Source organism: Scyliorhinus torazame, chromosome 1, assembly GCF_047496885.1.
Source record: "Scyliorhinus torazame isolate Kashiwa2021f chromosome 1, sScyTor2.1, whole genome shotgun sequence".
NCBI classification, from domain to species: domain Eukaryota; kingdom Metazoa; phylum Chordata; class Chondrichthyes; order Carcharhiniformes; family Scyliorhinidae; genus Scyliorhinus; species Scyliorhinus torazame.
The window spans coordinates 426,109,508-426,134,553 of record NC_092707.1 but is presented as its reverse complement, the minus strand read 5'-3'; the positions used below and the strand labels follow the sequence as shown (position 1 = coordinate 426,134,553).

The window sequence follows — 25,046 nt, the reverse complement described above, 5'->3', positions numbered from 1 at the left end:
CCCTGTCCTCACCCCATAGACACTGCCGGCCCCGTCCTCACCCCATAGACACTGCCGGCCCCGTCCTCATCCCATAGACACTGCCGGCCCTGTCCTCGCCCCATAGACACTGCCGGCCCCGTCCTCACCCCATAGACACTGCCGGCCCTGTCCTCACCCCATCGACACTGCCGGCCCCGTCCTCACTCCATAGACACTGCCGGCCCTGTCCTCACCCCATAGACACTGCCGGCCCCGTCCTCACCCCATAGACACTGCCGGCCCCGTCCTCACCCCATAGACACTGCCGGACCCATCCTCATCCCATAGACACTGCCGGCCCCGTCCTCACCCCATAGACACTGCCGGCCCCGTCCTCGCCCCATAGACACTGCCGGCCCTGTCCTCACCCCATAGACACTGCCGGACCCGTCCTCATCCCATAGACACTGCCGGCCCTGTCCTCACCCCATAGACACTGCCGGACCCGTCCTCATCCCATAGACACTGCCGGCCCTGTCCTCATCCCATAGACACTGCCGGCCCTGTCCTCACCCCATAGACACTGCCGGCCCCGTCCACACCCCATAGACACTGCCGGCCCCGTCCTCACCCCATAGACACTGCCGGCCCTGTCCTCATCCCATAGACACTGCCGGACCCGTCCTCATCCCATAGACACTGCCGGCCCGTCCTCACCCCATAGACACTGCCGGCCCTGTCCTCACCCCATAGACACTGCCGGCCCCGTCCACACCCCATAGACACTGCCGGCCCTGTCCTCGCCCCATAGACACTGCCGGCCCCGTCCTCACCCCATACACACTGCCGGCCCTGTCCTCACCCCATAGACACTGCCGGCCCTGTCCTCATCCCATAGACACTGCCGGCCCTGTCCTCACCCCATCGACACTGCCGGCCCCGTCCTCACCACATAGACACTGCCGGCCCCGTCCTCACCCCATAGACACTGCCGGCCCCGTCCTCACCCCATAGACACTGCGGGCCCCGTCCTCATCCCATAGACACTGCCAGCCCCGTCCTCGCCCCATAGACACTGCCGGCCCCGTCCTCACCCCATAGACACTGCCGGCCCCGTCCACACCCCATAGACACTGCCGGCCCCGTCCTCACCCCATAGACACTGCCGGCCCCGTCCTCATCCCATAGACACTGCCGGCCCCGTCCTCACCCCATAGACACTGCCGGCCCCGTCCTCACCCCATAGACACTGCCGGCCCCGTCCTCACCCCATAGACACTGCCGGCCCCGTCCTCACCCCATAGACACTGCCGGCCCCGTCCTCATCCCATAGACACTGCCGGCCCCATCCTCACCCCATAGACACTGCCGGCCCCGTCCTCACCCCATAGACACTGCCGGGCCCGTCCTCACCCCATAGACACTGCCGGTCCTGTCCTCATCCCATAGACACTGCCGGCCCCGTCCTCACCCCACAGACACTGCCGGCCCCGTCCTCACCACATAGACACTGCCGGCCCCGTCCTCACCCCATAGACACTGCCGGCCCCGTCCTCATCCCATAGACACTGCCGGCCCCGTCCTCACCCCATAGACACTGCCGGCCCCGTCCTCATCCCATAGACACTGCCGGCCCTGTCCTCACCCCATAGACACTGCCGGGCCCGTCCTCATCCCATAGACACTGCCGGCCCCGTCCTCACCCCATAGACACTGCCGGCCCCGTCCTCACCCCATAGACACTGCCGGCCCCGTCCTCACCCCATAGACACTGCCGGCCCGTCCTCACCCCATAGACACTGCCGGCCCCGTCCTCACCCCATAGACACTGCCGGCCCTGACCTCACCCCATAGACACTGCCGGGCCCTTCCTCACCCCATAGACACTGCCGGCCCCGTCCTCACCCCATAGACACTGCCGGCCCCGTCCTCACCCCATAGACACTGCCGGCCCCGTCCTCATCCCATAGACACTGCCGGCCCCGTCCTCACCCCATAGACACTGCCGGCCCCGTCCTCACCCCATAGACACTGCCGGCCCCGTCCTCATCCCATAGACACTGCCGGCCCCGTCCTCATCCCATAGACACTGCCGGCCCCGTCCTCACCCCATAGACACTGCCGGCCCCGTCCTCACCCCATAGACACTGCCGGCCCTGTCCTCACCCCATCGACACTGCCGGCCCCGTCCTCACTCCATAGACACTGCCGGCCCTGTCCTCACCCCATAGACACTGCCGGCCCCGTCCTCACCCCATAGACACTGCCGGCCCCGTCCTCACCCCATAGACACTGCCGGACCCATCCTCATCCCATAGACACTGCCGGCCCCGTCCTCACCCCATAGACACTGCCGGCCCCGTCCTCGCCCCATAGACACTGCCGGCCCTGTCCTCACCCCATAGACACTGCCGGACCCGTCCTCATCCCATAGACACTGCCGGCCCTGTCCTCACCCCATAGACACTGCCGGACCCGTCCTCATCCCATAGACACTGCCGGCCCTGTCCTCATCCCATAGACACTGCCGGCCCTGTCCTCACCCCATAGACACTGCCGGCCCCGTCCACACCCCATAGACACTGCCGGCCCCGTCCTCACCCCATAGACACTGCCGGCCCTGTCCTCATCCCATAGACACTGCCGGACCCGTCCTCATCCCATAGACACTGCCGGCCCGTCCTCACCCCATAGACACTGCCGGCCCCGTCCACACCCCATAGACACTGCCGGCCCTGTCCTCGCCCCATAGACACTGCCGGCCCTGTCCTCACCCCATAGACACTGCTGGCCCCGTCCTCATCCCATAGACACTGCCGGCCCCGTCCTCACCCCATAGACACTGCCGGCCCCGTCCTCGTCCCATAGACACTGCCGGCCCCGTCCTCACCCCATAGACACTGCCGGCCCCGTCCTCATCCCATAGACACTGCCGGCCCTGTCCTCGCCCCATAGACACTGCCGGCCCCGTCCTCACCCCATAGACACTGCCGGCCCCGTCCTCGCCCCATAGACACTGCCGGCCCCGTCCTCATCCCATAGACACTGCCGGCACCGTCCTCATCCCATAGACATTGCCGGCCCCGTCCTCATCCCATAGACACTGCCGGCCCCGTCCTCACCCCATAGACACTGCCGGCCCTGTCCTCACCCCAGAGACACTGCCGGCCGTGTCCTCACCCCATAGACACTGCCGGCCCTGTCCTCACCCCATAGACACTGCCGGCCGTGTCCTCACCCCATAGGCAGTGCCGGCCGTGTCCTCACCCCATAGACACTGCCGGCCCCGTCCTCACCCCATAGACACTGCCGGCCGTGTCCTCACCCCATAGACACTGCCGGCCCTGTCCTCACCCCATAGACACTGCCGGCCCCGTCCTCATCCCATAGACACTGCCGGCCCCGTCCTCATCCCATAGACACTGCCTGCCCTGTCCTCACCCCATAGACACTGCCGGCCCTGTCCTCATCCCATAGACACTGCCGGCCCTGTCCTCACCCCATAGACACTGCCGGCCCTGTCCTCATCCCATAGACACTGCCGGCCCTGTCCTCACCCCATAGACACTGCCGGCCCCGTCCTCACCCCATAGACACTGCCGGCCCCGTCCTCACCCCATAGACACTGCCGGCCCCGTCCTCACCCCATAGACACTGCCGGCCCTGTCCTCACCCCATAGACACTGCCGGCCCCGTCCTCACCCCATAGACACTGCCGGCCCCGTCCTCACCCCATAGACACTGCCGGCCCCGTCCTCATCCCATAGACACTGCCGGCCCCGTCCTCGCCCCATAGACACTGCCGGCCCCGTCCTCACCCCATAGGCACTGCCGGCCCTGTCCTCATCCCATAGACACTGCCGGCCCCGTCCTCATCCCATAGACACTGCCGGCCCTGTCCTCATCCCATAGACACTGCCGGCCCTGTCCTCATCCCATAGACACTGCCGGCCCCGTCCTCATCCCATAGACACTGCCGGCCCCGTCCTCGCCCCATAGACACTGTCGGCCCTGTCCTCACCACATAGACACTGCCGGCCCCGTCCTCACCCCAGAGACACTGCCGGCTCTGTCCTCACCCCATAGACACTGCCGGCCCTGTCCTCGTCCCATAGACACTGCCGGCCCCGTCCTCATCCCATAGACACTGCCGGCCCCGTCCTCATCCCATAGACACTGCCGGCCCCGTCCTCACCCCATAGACACTGCCGGCCCCGTCCTCATCCCATAGACACTGCCGGCCCCGTCCTCGCCCCATAGACACTGCCGGCCCCGTCCTCACCCCATAGACACTGCCGGCTCTGTCCTCACCCCATAGACACTGCCGGCCCCGTCCTCGTCCCATAGACACTGCCGGCCCTGTCCTCACCCCATAGACACTGCCGGCCCTGTTCTCATCCCATAGACACTGCCGGCCCCGTCCTCACCCCATAGACACTGCCGGCCCTGTCCTCACCCCATAGACACTGCCGGCCCTGTCCTCGCCCCATAGACACTGCCGGGCCCGTCCTCACCCCATAGACACTGCCGGCCCCGTCCTCACCCCATAGACACTGCCGGCCCTGTCCTCACCCCATCGACACTGCCGGCCCCGTCCTCGTCCCATAGACACTGCCGGCCCTGTCCTCACCCCATAGACACTGCCGGCCCCGTCCTCATCCCATAGACACTGCCGGCCCCGTCCTCACCCCATAGACACTGCCGGCCCCGTCCTCATCCCATAGAAACTGCCGGCCCCGTCCTCACCCCATAGACACTGCCGGCCCGGTCCTCACCCCATAGACACTGCCGGCCCTGTCCTCATCCCATAGACACTGCCGGCCCCGTCCTCACCCCATAGACACTGCCGGCCCCGTCCTCACCCCATAGACACTGCCGGCCCCGTCCTCACCCCATAGACACTGCCGGCCCCGTCCACACCCCATAGACACTGCCGGCCCCGTCCTCACCCCATAGACACTGCCGGCCCTGTCCTCACCCCATAGACACTGCCGGCCCTGTCCTCATCCCATAGACACTGCCGGCCCTGTCCTCACCCCATCGACACTGCCGGCCCCGTCCTCACCACATAGACACTGCCGGCCCCGTCCTCACCCCATAGACACTGCCGGCCCCGTCCTCACCCCATAGACACTGCGGGCCCCGTCCTCATCCCATAGACACTGCCGGCCCCGTCCTCGCCCCATAGACACTGCCGGCCCCGTCCTCACCCCATAGACACTGCCGGCCCCGTCCACACCCCATAGACACTGCCGGCCCCGTCCTCACCCCATAGACACTGCCGGCCCCGTCCTCATCCCATAGACACTGCCGGCCCCGTCCTCACCCCATAGACACTGCCGGCCCCGTCCTCACCCCATAGACACTGCCGGCCCCGTCCTCACCCCATAGACACTGCCGGCCCCGTCCTCACCCCATAGACACTGCCGGCCCCGTCCTCATCCCATAGACACTGCCGGCCCCATCCTCACCCCATAGACACTGCCGGCCCAGTCCTCACCCCATAGACACTGCCGGCCCCGTCCTCACCCCATAGACACTGCCGGGCCCGTCCTCACCCCATAGACACTGCCGGTCCTGTCCTCATCCCATAGACACTGCCGGCCCCGTCCTCACCCCATAGACACTGCCGGCCCCGTCCTCACCCCATAGACACTGCCGGCCCCGTCCTCATCCCATAGACACTGCCGGCCCCGTCCTCACCCCATAGACACTGCCGGCCCCGTCCTCATCCCATAGACACTGCCGGCCCTGTCCTCACCCCATAGACACTGCCGGGCCCGTCCTCATCCCATAGACACTGCCGGCCCCGTCCTCACCCCATAGACACTGCCGGCCCCGTCCTCACCCCATAGACACTGCCGGCCCCGTCCTCACCCCATAGACACTGCCGGCCCGTCCTCACCCCATAGACACTGCCGGCCCCGTCCTCACCCCATAGACACTGCCGGCCCTGACCTCACCCCATAGACACTGCCGGGCCCGTCCTCACCCCATAGACACTGCCGGCCCCGTCCTCACCCCATAGACACTGCCGGCCCCGTCCTCACCCCATAGACACTGCCGGCCCCGTCCTCATCCCATAGACACTGCCGGCCCCGTCCTCACCCCATAGACACTGCCGGCCCTGTCCTCACCCCATCGACACTGCCGGCCCCGTCCTCACTCCATAGACACTGCCGGCCCTGTCCTCACCCCATAGACACTGCCGGCCCCGTCCTCACCCCATAGACACTGCCGGCCCCGTCCTCACCCCATAGACACTGCCGGACCCATCCTCATCCCATAGACACTGCCGGCCCCGTCCTCACCCCATAGACACTGCCGGCCCCGTCCTCGCCCCATAGACACTGCCGGCCCTGTCCTCACCCCATAGACACTGCCGGACCCGTCGTCATCCCATAGACACTGCCGGCCCTGTCCTCACCCCATAGACACTGCCGGACCCGTCCTCATCCCATAGACACTGCCGGCCCTGTCCTCATCCCATAGACACTGCCGGCCCTGTCCTCACCCCATAGACACTGCCGGCCCCGTCCACACCCCATAGACACTGCCGGCCCCGTCCTCACCCCATAGACACTGCCGGCCCTGTCCTCATCCCATAGACACTGCCGGACCCGTCCTCATCCCATAGACACTGCCGGCCCGTCCTCACCCCATAGACACTGCCGGCCCTGTCCTCACCCCATAGACACTGCCGGCCCCGTCCTCACCCCATAGACACTGCCGGACCCATCCTCATCCCATAGACACTGCCGGCCCCGTCCTCACCCCATAGACACTGCCGGCCCCGTCCTCGCCCCATAGACACTGCCGGCCCTGTCCTCACCCCATAGACACTGCCGGACCCGTCCTCATCCCATAGACACTGCCGGCCCTGTCCTCACCCCATAGACACTGCCGGACCCGTCCTCATCCCATAGACACTGCCGGCCCTGTCCTCATCCCATAGACACTGCCGGCCCTGTCCTCACCCCATAGACACTGCCGGCCCCGTCCACACCCCATAGACACTGCCGGCCCCGTCCTCACCCCATAGACACTGCCGGCCCTGTCCTCATCCCATAGACACTGCCGGACCCGTCCTCATCCCATAGACACTGCCGGCCCGTCCTCACCCCATAGACACTGCCGGCCCTGTCCTCACCCCATAGACACTGCCGGCCCTGTCCTCGCCCCATAGACACTGCCGGCCCTGTCCTCACCCCATAGACACTGCTGGCCCCGTCCTCATCCCATAGACACTGCCGGCCCCGTCCTCACCCCATAGACACTGCCGGGCCCTGTCCTCGCCCCATAGACACTGCCGGCCCCGTCCACACCCCATAGACACTGCCGGCCCTGTCCTCACCCCATAGACACTGCCGGCCCCGTACTCATCCCATAGACACTGCCGGCCCCGTCCACACCCCATAGACACTGCCGGCTCCGTCCACACCCCATAGACACTGCCGGGCCCGTCCTCATCCCATAGACACTGCCGGCCCTGTCCACACCCCATAGACATTGCCGGGCCCTGTCCTCACCCCAGAGTCATTGCCGGGCCCTGTCCTCACCCCATAGACACTGCCGGCCCCGTCCTCATCCCATAGACACTGCCGGCTCCGTCCTCACCCCATAGACACTGCCGGGCCCTGTCCTCGCCCCATAGACACTGGCGGCCCCGTCCACACCCCATAGACACTGCCGGCCCTGTCCTCACCCCATAGACACTGCCGGCCCCGTACTCATCACATAGACACTGCCGGCCCCGTCCACACCCCATAGACACTGCCGGGCCCGTCCTCATCCCATAGACACTGCCGGCCCTGTCCACACCCCATAGACACTGCCGGCCCCGTCCTCACCCCATAGACATTGCCGGCCCCGTCCTCATCCCATAGACACTGCCGGCCCTGTCCTCACCCCATAGACACTGCCGGCCCTGTCCACACCCCATAGACACTGCCGGCCCCGTCCTCACCCCATAGACATTGCCGGCCCCGTCCTCATCCCATAGACACTGCCGGCCCCGTCCTCATCCCATAGACACTGCCGGCCCCGTCCTCATCCCATAGACACTGTCGGCCCCGTCCTCACTCCATAGGCACTGCCGGGCCCGTCCTCATCCCATAGACATTGCCGGGCCCTGTCCTCATCCCATAGACACTGCCGGCCCTGTCCTCATCCCATAGACACTGCCGGCCCCGTCCTCATCCCATAGACACTGCCGGCCCTGTCCTCACCCCATAGACACTGCCGGCCCTGTCCTCATCCCATAGACACTGCCGGCCCTGTCCTCATCACATAGACACTGCCGGCCCTGTCCTCGCCCCATAGACACTGTCGGCCCCGTCCTCACTCCATAGGCACTGCCGGGCCCGTCCTCATCCCATAGACATTGCCGGGCCCTGTCCTCATCCCATAGACATTGCCGGGCCCTGTACTCACCCCAGAGTCATTGCCGGGCCCCGTCCTCGCCCCATAGACACTGCCGGCCCCGTCCTCACCCCATAGACACTGCCGGCCCCGTCCTCATCCCATAGACACTGCCGGCCCCGTCCTCATCCCATAGACACTGCCGGCCCCGTCCTCACCCCATAGACACTGCCGGCCCCGTCCTCACCCCATAGACACTGCCGGCCCCGTCCTCATCCCATAGACACTGCCGGCCCCGTCCTTACCCCATAGACACTGCCGGCCCCGTCCTCATCCCATAGACACTGCCGGCCCCGTCCTTGCCCCATAGACATGCCGGCCCCGTCCTCGCCCCATAGACACTGCCGGCCCCGTCCTCACCCCATAGACACTGCCGGCCCCGTCCTCACCCCATAGACACTGCCGGCCCCGTCCTCACCCCATAGACACTGCCGGCCCTGTCCTCGCCCCATAGACACTGCCGGCCCTGTCCTCACCCCATAGACACTGCCGGCCCTGTCCTCGCCCCATAGACACTGCCGGGCCCTGTCCTCATCCCATAGACACTGCCGGCCCCGTCCTCACCCCATAGACACTGCCGGCCCTGTCCTCACCCCATAGACACTGCCGGCCCCGTCCTCACCCCATAGACACTGCCGGCCCTGTCCTCGCCCCATAGACACTGTCGGCCCCGTCCTCACTCCATAGGCACTGCCGGGCCCGTCCTCATCCCATAGACACTGCCGGCCCTGTCCTCATCCCATAGACATTGCCGGGCCCTGTCCTCACACCAGAGTCATTGCCGGGCCCCGTCCTCGCCCCATAGACACTGCCGGCCCCGTCCTCGCCCCATAGACACTGCCGGCCCCGTCCTCACCCCATAGACACTGCCGGCCCCGTCCTCATCCCATAGACACTGCCGGCCCCGTCCTCGCCCCATAGACACTGCCGGCCCCGTCCTCACCCCATAGACACTGCCGGCCCCGTCCTCACCCCATAGACACTGCCGGCCCCGTCCTCATCCCATAGACACTGCCGGCCCCGTCCTCACCCCATAGACACTGCCGGCCCCGTCCTCACCCCATAGACACTGCCGGCCCTGTCCTCATCCCATAGACACTGCCGGCCCTGTCCTCATCCCATAGACACTGCCGGCCCCGTCCTCACCCCATAGACACTGCCGGCCCCGTCCTCACCCCATAGACACTGCCGGCCCCGTCCTCGCCCCATAGACACTGCCGACCCCGTCCTCACCCCATAGACACTGCCGGCCCTGTCCTCATCCCATAGACACTGCCGGCCCTGTCCTCGCCCCATAGACACTGCCGGCCCCGTCCTCACCCCATAGACACTGCCGGCCCCGTCCTCATCCCATAGACACTGCCGGCCCTGTCCTCACCCCATAGACACTGCCGGCCCCGTCCTCACCCCATAGACACTGCCGGCCCCGTCCTCACCCCATAGACACTGCCGGGCCCGTCCTCGCCCCATAGACACTGCCGGCCCCGTCCTCACACCATAGACACTGCCGGCCCCGTCCTCACCCCATAGACACTGCCGGCCCCGTCCTCACCCCATAGACACTGCCGGCCCCGTCCTCACCCCATAGACACTGCCGGCCCCGTCCTCGCCCCATAGACACTGCCGGCCCCGTCCTCATCCCATAGACACTGCCGGCCCTGTCCTCACCCCATAGACACTGCCGGCCCCGTCCTCACCCCATAGACACTGCCGGCCCCGTCCTCATCCCATAGACACTGCCGGCCCTGTCCTCGCCCCATAGACACTGCCGGCCCGGTCCTCACCCCATAGACACTGCCGGCCCCGTCCTCACCCCATAGACACTGCCGGCCCCGTCCTCATCCCATAGACACTGCCGGCCCCGTCCTCATCCCATAGACACTGCCGGCCCCGTCCTCATCCCATAGACACTGCCGGCCCCGTCCTCACCCCATAGACACTGCCGGCCCCGTCCTCATCCCATAGACACTGCCGGCCCCGTCCTCACCCCATAGACACTGCCGGCCCCGTCCTCACCCCATAGACACTGCCGGCCCCGTCCACACCCCATAGACACTGCCGGGCCCGTCCTCATCCCATAGACACTGCCGGCCCCGTCCTCACCCCATAGACACTGCCGGCCCCGTCCTCACCCCATAGACACTGCCGGCCCCGTCCTCACCCCATAGACACTGCCGGCCCCGTCCTCACCCCATAGACACTGCCGGCCCCGTCCTCACTCCATAGACACTGCCGGCCCTGTCCTCATCCCATAGACACTGCCGGCCCCGTCCTCATCCCATAGACACTGCCGGCCCCGTCCTCGCCCCAGAGACACTGCCGGCCCCGTCCTCACCCCATAGACACTGCCGGCCCCGTCCTCACCCCATAGACACTGCCAGCCCCGTCCTCACCCCAGAGACACTGCCGGCCCCGTCCTCACCCCATAGACACTGCCGGCCCCGTCCTCATCCCATAGACACTGCCAGCCCCGTCCTCACCCCAGAGACACTGCCGGCCCTGTCCTCACCCCATAGACACTGCCGGCCCTGTCCTCATCCCATAGACACTGCCGGCCCCGTCCACACCCCATAGACACTGCCGGGCCCGTCCTCACCCCATAGACACTGCCGGGCCCGTCCTCACCCCATAGACACTGCCGGGCCCTGTCCTCGCCCCATAGACACTGCCGGCCCCGTCCTCATCCCATAGACACTGCCGGCCCCGTCCTCATCCCATAGACACTGCCGGCCCCGTCCTCGCCCCAGAGACACTGCCGGCCCCGTCCTCACCCCATAGACACTGCCGGCCCCGTCCTCACCCCATAGACACTGCCAGCCCCGTCCTCACCCCAGAGACACTGCCGGCCCCGTCCTCACCCCATAGACACTGCCGGCCCCGTCCTCATCCCATAGACACTGCCAGCCCCGTCCTCACCCCAGAGACACTGCCGGCCCTGTCCTCACCCCATAGACACTGCCGGCCCTGTCCTCATCCCATAGACACTGCCGGCCCCGTCCACACCCCATAGACACTGCCGGGCCCGTCCTCACCCCATAGACACTGCCGGGCCCGTCCTCACCCCATAGACACTGCCGGGCCCTGTCCTCGCCCCATAGACACTGCCGGCCCCGTCCTCATCCCATAGACACTGCCGGCCCCGTCCTCATCCCATAGACACTGCCGGCCCCGTCCTCATCCCATAGACACTGCCGGCCCCGTCCTCATCCCATAGACACTGCCGGCCCCGTCCTCATCCCATAGACACTGCCGGCCCTGTCCTCACCCCATAGACACTGCCGGGACCTGTCCTCGCCCCATAGACACTGCCGGCCCTGTCCTCATCCCATAGACACTGCCGGCCCTGTCCTCATCCCATAGACACTGCCGGCCCTGTCCACACCCCATAGACACTGCCGGCCCAGTCCTCACCCCATAGACACTGCCGGGCCCGTCCTCAGCCCATAGACACTGCCGGCCCTGTCCTCACCCCATAGACACTGCCGGCCCCGTCCTCACCCCATAGACACTGCCGGACCCGTCCTCATCCCATAGACACTGCCGGCCCCGTCCTCACCCCATAGACACTGCCGGCCCCGTCCTCACCCCATAGACACTGCCGGCCCCGTCCTCATCCCATAGACACTGCGGCCCTGTCCTCACCCCATAGACACTGCCGGCCCCGTCCACACCCCATAGACACTGCCGGCCCCGTCCTCACCCCATAGACACTGCCGGCCCTGTCCTCATCCCATAGACACTGCCGGCCCCGTCCTCATCCCATAGACACTGCCGGCCCCGTCCTCATCCCATAGACACTGCCGGCCCCGTCCTCATCCCATAGACACTGCCGGGCCCGTCCTCATCCCATAGACACTGCCGGCCCTGTCCTCATCCCATAGACACTGCCGGCCCCGTCCTCATCCCATAGACACTGCCGGCCCTGTCCTCATCCCATAGACACTGCCGGCCCCGTCCTCATCCCATAGACACTGCCGGCCCCGTCCTCATCCCATAGACAGTGCCGGCCCCGTCCTCATCCCATAGACACTGCCGACCCCGTCCTCATCCCATAGACACTGCCGGCCCCGTCCTCACCCCATAGACACTGCCGGCCCTGTCCTCATCCCATAGACACTGCCGGTCCTGTCCTCATCCCATAGACACTGCCGGCCCTGTCCTCACTCCATAGACACTGCCGGCCCCGTCCTCATCCCATAGACACTGCCGGCCCCGTCCTCACCCCATAGACACTGCCGGGCCCGTCCTCATCCCATAGACACTGCCGGGCCCGTCCTCATCCCATAGACACTGCCGGCCCCGTCCTCACCCCATAGACACTGCCGGCCCCGTCCTCACCCCATAGACACTGCTGGCCCCGTCCTCATCCCATAGACACTGCCGGCCCTGTCCTCACCCCATAGACACTGCCGGCCCTGTCCTCGCCCCATAGACACTGCCGGCCCTGTCCTCATCCCATAGACACTGCCGGCCCTGTCCTCATCCCATAGACACTGCCGGCCCTGTCCTCACCCCATAGACACTGCCGGCCCTGTCCTGATCCCATAGACACTGCCGGCCCCGTCCTCACCCCATAGACACTGCCGGCCCCGTCCTCATCCCATAGACACTGCCGGCCCCGTCCTCATCCCATAGACACTGCCGGCCCTGTCCTCACCCCATAGACACTGCCGGCCCCGTCCTCACCCCATAGACACTGCCGGCCCCGTCCTCACCCCATAGACACTGCCGGCCCCGTCCTCACCCCATAGACACTGCCGGCCCCGTCCTCACCCCATAGACACTGCCGGCCCCGTCCTCATCCCATAGACACTGCCGGGCCTGTCCTCACCCCATAGACACTGCCGGCCGTGTCCTCACCCCATAGACACTGCCGGCCGTGTCCTCACCCCATAGACACTGCCGGCCCCGTCCTCACCCCATAGACACTGCCGGCCGTGTCCTCATCCCATAGACACTGCCGGCCCTGTCCACACCCCATAGACACTGCCGGCCCAGTCCTCACCCCATAGACACTGCCGGGCCCGTCCTCAGCCCATAGACACTGCCGGCCCTGTCCTCACCCCATAGACACTGCCGGCCCCGTCCTCACCCCATAGACACTGCCGGACCCGTCCTCATCCCATAGACACTGCCGGCCCCGTCCTCACCCCATAGAGACTGCCGGCCCTGTCCTCACCCCATAGACACTGCCGGCCCCGTCCTCACCCCATAGACACTGCCGGCCCCGTCCTCACCCCATAGACACTGCCGGCCCCGTCCTCACCCCATAGACACTGCCGGCCCCGTCCTCACCCCATAGACACTGCCGGCCGTGTCCTCACCCCATAGACACTGCCGGCCCTGTCCTCACCCCATAGACACTGCCGGCCGTGTCCTCACCCCATAGACACTGCCGGCCGTGTCCTCACCCCATAGACAGTGCCGGCCCCGTCCTCACCCCATAGACACTGCCGGCCGTGTCCTCATCCCATAGACACTGCCGGCCCTGTCCACACCCCATAGACACTGCCGGCCCAGTCCTCACCCCATAGACACTGCCGGGCCCGTCCTCAGCCCATAGACACTGCCGGCCCTGTCCTCACCCCATAGACACTGCCGGCCCCGTCCTCACCCCATAGACACTGCCGGACCCGCCCTCATCCCATAGACACTGCCGGCCCCGTCCTCACCCCATAGACACTGCCGGCCCCGTCCTCACCCCATAGACACTGCCGGCCCCGTCCTCATCCCATAGACACTGCGGCCCTGTCCTCACCCCATAGACACTGCCGGCCCCGTCCACACCCCATAGACACTGCCGGCCCCGTCCTCACCCCATCGACACTGCCGGCCCTGTCCTCATCCCATAGACACTGCCGGCCCCGTCCTCATCCCATAGACACTGCCGGCCCCGTCCTCATCCCATAGACACTGCCGGGCCCGTCCTCATCCCATAGACACTGCCGGCCCCGTCCTCACCCCATAGACACTGCCGGCCCTGTCCTCATCCCATAGACACTGCCGGCCCCGTCCTCATCCCATAGACACTGCCGGCCCTGTCCTCATCCCATAGACACTGCCGGCCCCGTCCTCATCCCATAGACACTGCCGGCCCCGTCCTCATCCCATAGACAGTGCCGGCCCCGTCCTCATCCCATAGACACTGCCGACCCCGTCCTCATCCCATAGACACTGCCGGCCCCGTCCTCACCCCATAGACACTGCCGGCCCTGTCCTCATCCCATAGACACTGCCGGCCCTGTCCTCACTCCATAGACACTGCCGGCCCCGTCCTCATCCCATAGACACTGCCGGCCCCGTCCTCACCCCATAGACACTGCCGGGCCCGTCCTCATCCCATAGACACTGCCGGCCCCGTCCTCACCCCATAGACACTGCCGGCCCCGTCCTCACCCCATAGACACTGCCGGCCCCGTCCTCATCCCATAGACACTGCCGGCCCTGTCCTCACCCCATAGACACTGCCGGCCCTGTCCTCGCCCCATAGACACTGCCGGCCCTGTCCTCATCCCATAGACACTGCCGGCCCTGTCCTCATCCCATAGACACTGCCGGCCCTGTCCTCACCCCATAGACACTGCCGGCCCTGTCCTGATCCCATAGACACTGCCGGCCCCGTCCTCATCCCATAGACACTGCCGGCCCTGTCCTCACCCCATAGACACTGCCGGCCCCGTCCTCACCCCATAGACACTGCCGGCCCCGTCCTCACCCCATAGACACTGCCGGCCCCGTCCTCACCCCATAGACACTGCCGGCCCCGTCCTCACCCCATAGACACTGCCGGCCCCGTCCTCATCCCATAGACACTGCCGGGCCTGTCCTCATCCCATAGACACTGCCGGCCCCGTCCTCACCCCATAGACACTGCCGGGCCTGTCCTCATCCCATAGACACTGCCGGCCCCGTCCTCATCCCATAGACACTGTCGGCCCCGTCCTCACTTCATAGACACTGCCGGCCCTGTCCTCACCCCATAGACACTGCCGGCCCCGTCCTCGCCCCATAGACACTGTCGGCCCCGTCCTCACTCCATAGACACTGCCGGCCCTGTCCTCACCCCATAGACACTGCCGGCCCCGTCCTCATCCCATAGACACTGCCGGCCCTGTCCTCATCCCATAGACACTGCCGGCCCTGTCCTCACCCCATAGACACTGCCGGGCCCGTCCTCACTCCATAGACACTGCCGGCCCCGTACTCATCACATAGACACTGCCGGCCCCGTCCACACCCCATAGACACTGCCGGGCCCGTCCTCATCCCATAGACACTGCCGGCCCTGTCCACACCCCATAGACACTGCCGGCCCCGTCCTCACCCCATAGAAATTGCCGGCCCCGTCCTCATCCCATAGACACTGCCGGCCCCGTCCTCATCCCATAGACACTGCCGGCCCTGTCCTCACCCCATAGACACTGCCGGCCCTGTCCACACCCCATAGACACTTCAGGCCCCGTCCTCACCCCATAGACATTGCCGGCCCCGTCCTCATCCCATAGACACTGCCGGCCCCGTCCTCATCCCATAGACACTGCCGGCCCCGTCCTCATCCCATAGACACTGTCGGCCCCGTCCTCACTCCATAGGCACTGCCGGGCCCGTCCTCATCCCATAGACATTGCCGGGCCCTGTCCTCATCCCATAGACACTGCCGGCCCTGTCCTCATCCCATAGACACTGCCGGCCCCGTCCTCATCCCATAGACACTGCCGGCCCTGTCCTCACCCCATAGACACTGCCGGCCCTGTCCTCATCCCATAGACACTGCCGGCCCTGTCCTCATCACATAGACACTGCCGGCCCTGTCCTCGCCCCATAGACACTGTCGGCCCCGTCCTCACTCCATAGGCACTGCCGGGCCCGTCCTCATCCCATAGACATTGCCGGGCCCTGTCCTCATCCCATAGACATTGCCGGGCCCTGTCCTCACCCCAGAGTCATTGCCGGGCCCCGTCCTCGCCCCATAGACACTGCCGGCCCCGTCCTCACCCCATAGACACTGCCGGCCCCGTCCTCATCCCATAGACACTGCCGGCCCCGTCCTCATCCCATAGACACTGCCGGCCCCGTCCTCACCCCATAGACACTGCCGGCCCCGTCCTCACCCCATAGACACTGCCGGCCCCGTCCTCATCCCATAGACACTGCCGGCCCCGTCCTTACCCCATAGACACTGCCGGCCCCGTCCGCATCCCATAGACACTGCCGGCCCCGTCCTCGCCCCATAGACACTGCCGGCCCCGTCCTCGCCCCATAGACACTGCCGGCCCCGTCCTCACCCCATAGACACTGCCGGCCCCGTCCTCACCCCATAGACACTGCCGGCCCCGTCCTCACCCCATAGACACTGCCGGCCCTGTCCTCGCCCCATAGACACTGCCGGCCCTGTCCTCACCCCATAGACACTGCCGGCCCTGTCCTCGCCCCATAGACACTGCCGGGCCCTGTCCTCATCCCATAGACACTGCCGGCCCGGTCCTCACCCCATAGACACTGCCGGCCCTGTCCTCACCCCATAGACACTGCCGGCCCCGTCCTCACCCCATAGACACTGCCGGCCCTGTCCTCGCCCCATAGACACTGTCGGCGCCGTCCTCACTCCATAGGCACTGCCGGGCCCGTCCTCATCCCATAGACACTGCCGGCCCTGTCCTCATCCCATAGACATTGCCGGGCCCTGTCCTCACCCCAGAGTCATTGCCGGGCCCCGTCCTCGCCCCATAGACACTGCCGGCCCCGTCCTCGCCCCATAGACACTGCCGGCCCCGTCCTCACCCCATAGACACTGCCGGCCCCGTCCTCATCCCATAGACACTGCCGGCCCCGTCCTCGCCCCATAGACACTGCCGGCCCCGTCCTCACCCCATAGACACTGCCGGCCCCGTCCTCACCCCATAGACACTGCCGGCCCCGTCCTCATCCCATAGACACTGCCGGCCCCGTCCTCACCCCATAGACACTGCCGGCCCCGTCCTCACCCCATAGACACTGCCGGCCCTGTCCTCATCCCATAGACACTGCAGGCCCTGTCCTCATCCCATAGACACTGCCGGCCCCGTCCTCACCCCATAGACACTGCCGGCCCCGTCCTCACCCCATAGACACTGCCGGCCCCGTCCTCGCCCCATAGACACTGCCGGCCCCGTCCTCACCCCATAGACACTGCCGGCCCTGTCCTCATCCCATAGACACTGCCGGCCCTGTCCTCGCCCCATAGACACTGCCGGCCCCGTCCTCACCCCATAGACACTGCCGGCCCCGTCCTCATCCCATAGACACTGCCGGCCCTGTCCTCACCCCATAGACACTGCCGGCCCCGTCCTCACCCCATAGACACTGCCGGCCCCGTCCTCACCCCATAGACACTGCCGGGCCCGTCCTCGCCCCATAGACACTGCCGGCCCCGTCCTCACACCATAGACACTGCCGGCCCCGTCCTCATCCCATAGACACTGCCGGCCCCGACCTCACCCCATAGACACTGCCGGCCCCGTCCTCACCCCATAGACACTGCCGGCCCCGTCCTCACCCCATTGACACTGCCGGCCCCGTCCTAATCCCATAGACACTGCCGGCCCTGTCCTCACCCCATAGACACTGCCGGCCCCGTCCTCACCCCATAGACACTGCCGGCCCCGTCCTCATCCCATAGACACTGCCGGCCCTGTCCTCGCCCCATAGACACTGCCGGCCCGGTCCTCACCCCATAGACACTGCCGGCCCCGTCCTCACCCCATAGACACTGCCGGCCCCGTCCTCAACCCATAGACACTGCCGGCCCCGTCCTCATCCCATAGACACTGCCGGCCCCGTCCTCATCCCATAGACACTGCCGGGCCCGTCCTCACCCCATAGACACTGCCGGCCCCGTCCTCACCCCATAGACACTGCCGGCCCCGTCCTCACCCCATAGACACTGCCGGCCCCGTCCTCACCCCATAGACACTGCCGGCCCCGTCCTCACCCCATAGACACTGCCGGCCCCGTCCTCACCCCATAGACACTGCCGGGCCCGTCCTCGCCCCATAGACACTGCCGGCCCCGTCCTCACACCATAGACACTGCCGGCCCCGTCCTCATCCCATAGACACTGCCGGCCCCGACCTCACCCCATAGACACTGCCGGCCCCGTCCTCACCCCATAGACACTGCCGGCCCCGTCCTCACCCCATAGACACTGCCGGCCCCGTCCTCACCCCATTGACACTGCCGGCCCCGTCCTCATCCCATAGACACTGCCGGCCCTGTCCTCACCCCATAGACACTGCCGGCCCCGTCCTCACCCCATAGACACTGCCGGCCCCGTCCTCATCCCATAGACACTGCCGGCCCTGTCCTCGCCCCATAGACACTGCCGGCCCGGTCCTCACCCCATAGACACTGCCGGCCCCGTCCTCACCCCATAGACACTGCCGGCCCCGTCCTCAACCCATAGACACTGCCGGCCCCGTCCTCATCCCATAGACACTGCCGGCCCCGTCCTCATCCCATAGACACTGCCGGGCCCGTCCTCACCCCATAGACACTGCCGGCCCCGTCCTCACCCCATAGACACTGCCGGCCCCGTCCTCACCCCATAGACACTGCCGGCCCCGTCCTCACCCCAGAGACACTGCCGGCCCCGTCCACACCCCATAGACACTGCCGGGCCCGTCCTCATCCCATAGACACTGCCGGCCCCGTCCTCACCCCATAGACACTGCCGGCCCCGTCCTCACCCCATAGACACTGCCGGCCCCGTCCTCACCCCATAGACACTGCCGGCCCCGTCCTCACCCCATAGACACTGCCGGCCCCGTCCTCACTCCATAGACACTGCCGGCCCTGTCCTCATCCCATAGACACTGCCGGCCCCGTCCTCATCCCATAGACACTGCCGGCCCCGTCCTCACCCCATTGACACTGCCGGCCCCGTCCTCATCCCATAGACACTGCCGGCCCTGTCCTCACCCCATAGACACTGCCGGCCCCGTCCTCACCCCATAGACACTGCCGGCCCCGTCCTCATCCCATAGACACTGCCGGCCCTGTCCTCGCCCCATAGACACTGCCGGCCCGGTCCTCACCCCATAGACACTGCCGGCCCCGTCCTCACCCCATAGACACTGCCGGCCCCGTCCTCAACCCATAGACACTGCCGGCCCCGTCCTCATCCCATAGACACTGCCGGCCCCGTCCTCATCCCATAGACACTGCCGGGCCCGTCCTCACCCCATAGACACTGCCGGCCCCGTCCTCACCCCATAGACACTGCCGGCCCCGTCCTCACCCCATAGACACTGCCGGCCCCGTCCTCACCCCATAGACACTGCCGGCCCGTCCACACCCCATAGACACTGCCGGGCCCGTCCTCATCCCATAGACACTGCCGGCCCCGTCCTCACCCCATAGACACTGCCGGCCCCGTCCTCACCCCATAGACACTGCCGGCCCCGTCCTCACCCCATAGACACTGCCGGCCCCGTCCTCACCCCATAGACACTGCCGGCCCCGTCCTCACTCCATAGACACTGCCGGCCCTGTCCTCATCCCATAGACACTGCCGGCCCCGTCCTCATCCCATAGACACTGCCGGCCCCGTCCTCACCCCAGAGACACTGCCGGCCCCGTCCTCACCCCATAGACACTGCCGGCCCCGTCCTCACCCCATAGACACTGCCAGCCCCGTCTTCACCCCAGAGACACTGCCGGCCCCGTCCTCACCCCATAGACACTGCCGGCCCCGTCCTCATCCCATAGACACTGCCAGCCCCGTCCTCACCCCAGAGACACTGCCGGCCCTGTCCTCACCCCATAGACACTGCCGGCCCTGTCCTCATCCCATAGACACTGCCGGCCCCGTCCACATCCCATAGACACTGCCGGGCCCGTCCTCACCCCATAGACACTGCCGGGCCCGTCCTCACCCCATAGACACTGCCGGGCCCTGTCCTCGCCCCATAGACACTGCCGGCCCCGTCCTCATCCCATAGACACTGCCGGCCCCGTCCTCATCCCATAGACACTGCCGGCCCCGTCCTCATCCCATAGACACTGCCGGCCCCGTCCTCATCCCATAGACACTGCCGGCCCTGTCCTCACCCCATAGACACTGCCGGGCCCTGTCCTCGCCCCATAGACACTGCCGGCCCTGTCCTCATCCCATAGACACTGCCGGCCCTGTCCTCATCCCATAGACACTGCCGGCCCTGTCCACACCCCATAGACACTGCCGGCCCAGTCCTCACCCCATAGACACTGCCGGGCCCGTCCTCAGCCCATAGACACTGCCGGCCCTGTCCTCACCCCATAGACACTGCCGGCCCCGTCCTCACCCCATAGACACTGCCGGACCCGTCCTCATCCCATAGACACTGCCGGCCCCGTCCTCACCCCATAGACACTGCCGGCCCCGTCCTCACCCCATAGACACTGCCGGCCCCGTCCTCATCCCATAGACACTGCGGCCCTGTCCTCACCCCATAGACACTGCCGGCCCCGTCCACACCCCATAGACACTGCCGGCCCCGTCCTCACCCCATAGACACTGCCGGCCCTGTCCTCATCCCATAGACACTGCCGGCCCCGTCCTCATCCCATAGACACTGCCGGCCCCGTCCTCATCCCATAGACACTGCCGGGCCCGTCCTCATCCCATAGACACTGCCGGCCCCGTCCTCACCCCATAGACACTGCCGGCCCTGTCCTCATCCCATAGACACTGCCGGCCCCGTCCTCATCCCATAGACACTGCCGGCCCTGTCCTCATCCCATAGACACTGCCGGCCCCGTCCTCACCCCATAGACACTGCCGGCCCTGTCCTCACCCCATAGACACTGCCGGCCCCGTCCTCACCCCATAGACACTGCCGGCCCCGTCCTCACCCCATAGACACTGCCGGCCCTGTCCTCACCCCATAGACACTGCCGGCCCCGTCCTCACCCCATAGACACTGCCGGCCCCGTCCTCACCCCATAGACACTGCCGGCCCTGTCCTCATCCCATAGACACTGCCGGCCCCGTCCTCACCCCATAGACACTGCCGGGCCCGTCCTCATCCCATAGACACTGCCGGCCCCGTCCTCACCCCATAGACACTGCTGGCCCCGTCCTCACCCCATAGACACTGCCGGCCCCGTCCTCATCCCATAGACACTGCCGGCCCTGTCCTCACCCCATAGACACTGCCGGCCCTGTCCTCGCCCCATAGACACTGCCGGCCCTGTCCTCATCCCATAGACACTGCCGGCCCCGTCCTCATCCCATAGACACTGCCGGGCCCGTCCTCATCCCATAGACACTGCCGGCCCCGTCCTCACCCCATAGACACTGCCGGGCCTGTCCTCATCCCATAGACACTGCCGGCCCCGTCCTCATCCCATAGACACTGTCGGCCCCGTCCTCACTCCATAGACACTGCCGGGCCCGTCCTCACTCCATAGACACTGCCGGCCCTGTCCTCATCCCATAGACACTGCCGGCCCCGTCCTCACCCCATAGACACTGCCGGCCCCGTCCTCATCCCATAGACACTGCCGGCCCTGTCCTCATCCCATAGACACTGCCGGCCCCGTCCTCACCCCATAGACACTGCCGGCCCCGTCCTCACCTCATAGACACTGCCGGCCCTGTCCTCACCCCATAGACACTGCCGGCCCCGTCCTCACCCCATAGCCACTGCCGGGCCCGTCCTCACCCCATAGACACTGCCGGCCCTGTCCTCATCCCATAGACACTGCCGGCCCTGTCCTCATCCCATAGACACTGCCGGCCCTGTCCTCATCCCATAGACACTGCCGGCCCCGTCCTCACCCCATAGACACTGCCGGCCCTGTCCTCATCCCATAGACACTGCCGGCCCTGTCCTCACCTCATAGACACTGTCGGCCCCGTCCTCACCCCATAGACACTGCCGGCCCTGTCCTCATCCCATAGACACTGCCGGCCCCGTCCTCACCCCATAGACACTGCCGGCCCCGTCCTCGCCCCATAGACACTGACGGCCCCGTCCTCATCCCATAGACACTGCCGGCCCCGTCCTCATCCCATAGACACTGCCGGGCCCGTCCTCATCCCATAGACACTGCCGGCCCCGTCCTCACCCCATAGACACTGCCGGCCCCGTCCTCATCCCATAGACACTGCCGGCCTCGTCCTCACCCCATAGACACTGCCGGCCCCGTCCTCATCCCATAGACACTGCCGGCCCCGTCCTCATCCCATAGACACTGCCGGCCCCGTCCTCATCCCATCGACACTGCCGGCCCTGTCCTCACCCCATAGACACTGCCGGCCCCGTCCTCACCCCATCGACACTGCCGGCCCTGTCCTCACCCCATAGACACTGCCGGCCCCGTCCTCATCCCATAGACACTGCCGGCCCCGTCCTCACCCCATCGACACTGCCGGCCCCGTCCTCATCCCATAGACACTGCCGGCCCTGTCCTCACCCCATAGACACTGTCGGCCCCGTCCTCACCCCATAGACACTGCCGGCCCTGTCCTCACCCCATAGACACTGCCGGCTCTGTCCTCATCCCATAGACACTGCCGGCCCCGTCCTCACCCCATAGACACTGTCGGCCCCGTCCTCACCCCATAGACACTGCCGGCCCCGTCCTCGCCCCATAGACACTGCCGGCCCCGTCCTCATCCCATAGACACTGCCGGCCCTGTCCTCACCCCATAGACACTGTCGGCCCCGTCCTCACCCCATAGACACTGCCGGCCCCGTCCTCGCCCCATAGACACTGCCGGCCCCGTCCTCATCCCATAGACACTGCCGGGCCCGTCCTCATCCCATAGACACTGCCGGCCCCGTCCTCACCCCATCGACACTGCCGGTCCTGTCCTCACTCCATAGGCACTGCCGGGCCCGTCCACACCCCATAGACACTGCCGGCCCCGTCCTCATCCCATAGACACTGCCGGCCCTGTCCTCATCCCATAGACACTGCCGGCCCCGTCCTCACCCCATAGACACTGCCGGCCCTGTCCTCACCCCATAGACACTGCCGGCCCTGTCCTCACCCCATAGACACTGCCGGCCCCGTCCTCACCCCATAGACACTGCCGGCCCTGTCCTCATCCCATAGACACTGCCGGCCCCGTCCTCACCCCATAGACACTGGCGGCCCCGTCATCGCCCCATAGACACTGCCGGCCCCGTCCTCACTCCATAGACACTGCCGGCCCCGTCCTCGCCCCATAGCCACTGCCGGCCCCGTCCTCATCCCATAGACACTGCCGGCCCCGTCCTCACTCCATAGACACTGCCGGCCCCGTCCTCACCCCATAGACACTGCCGGCCCCGTCCTCGCCCCATAGACACTGCCGGCCCTGTCCTCACCTCATAGACACTGCCGGCCCCGTCCTCATCCCATAGACACTGCCGGCCCTGTCCTCATCCCATAGACACTGCCGGCCCTGTCCTCATCCCATAGACACTGCCGGCCCCGTCCTCACCCCATAGACACTGCCGGCCCCGTCCTCATCCCATAGACACTGCCGGCCCCGTCCTCACCCCATAGACACTGCCGGCCCTGTCCTCATCCCATAGACACTGCCGGCCCTGTCCTCATCCCAGAGTCATGCGTGTATAGGAAGGGAAGCACATTACCCACCTGTACATGCTGTACATGCCCATGATGACAGGCTGTGCGTCCACCTTGGCAGGAAAACACAGCTTACACTTAGTCTGAGCCGTCAGGACTGTCCCGTCGCTCAGAGAGAATCGATAAAACGCACTCACAGCTGTCCCGTTCCTCAGGACTGTGAAGAAATACAACAAGAATCAGAACCACAATTATTGAACAACCGCAAACACTAACCGAAGCCAGACCACTGAGGGGCTTGGCGGAGTCACACTTCTCACTCCCCAGGCCTTCTTAACCACTGTACCCACCTACCCGAGGAGAGGGGTGTACAGGCACAACAAGGTCCCTCTGATCCTCGGTGCTTCCCAGGGTCCTGCCGTTTATCCTGTATTCCCTTGCCCTGTTTGTCCTGCCCCAAGTGCATCACCCCACACTGATCCGGATTGAATTCCATTTGTCACTGATCAGCCCACCTGACCAGCCCGTCTCTCCTCCTGTCATCGAAGACTATCCTCCTCACTATTTACCCCCCCACCAATCTCTGTATCATCCACAAACTTACTGATCAACTCTCCAACATTCACATCTAAATCATTCATATAAACCACAAACAGCAAGGGCCCAACACTGTTCATACATCCTGTCCCTCAGTATCTTTGCCAAAAGCTTTTCCACCACGGATGTCAGGCTCACCGGCCTATAACTTGCTGGATTGTCCCTGCTTCCTTTCTAAAACAAAGGAACAACATTGGTTATTCTCCAGTCCTCTGGAACCTCGCCTGTGGTCAAAGAGGATGTGAAGATATCTGTGGATATCTAAGGAAATAAGGGAGAGTATCAACTTGAAGGAAAATGCGTACAAAGTGGCAAAGATTAGTGGGAGACTAGAGGACTGGGAAATCTTTAGGGGGCAACAGAAAGCTACTAAAAAAGCTGTAAAATAGATTATGAGAGTAAACTTGCTCAGAATATAAAAACATGATGTGGAGATGCCGGCGTTGGACTGGGGTGAGCACAGTACTAAGTCTTACAACACCAGGTTAAAGTCCAACAGGTTTGTTTCGATGTCACTAGCTTTCGGA

General features: G+C 65.8%; 1 protein-coding gene across 1 annotated transcript in view; it reads right to left on the bottom strand.

Annotated features, from left to right (window-relative positions):
* Nucleotides 1-23,991: 23,991 nt before the first annotated feature.
* Nucleotides 23,992-25,046, bottom strand: part of ncoa1 (nuclear receptor coactivator 1) — a gene marked incomplete at its 3' end in the record, with an annotated part of 209,936 nt that continues 208,881 nt past the window's right edge. Inside the window, exon 9 of the mRNA XM_072509453.1 lies at nt 23,992-24,139. Coding sequence (XP_072365554.1) covers nt 23,992-24,139 — 148 coding nt within the window. The remainder of the gene's footprint in view (nt 24,140-25,046) is intronic.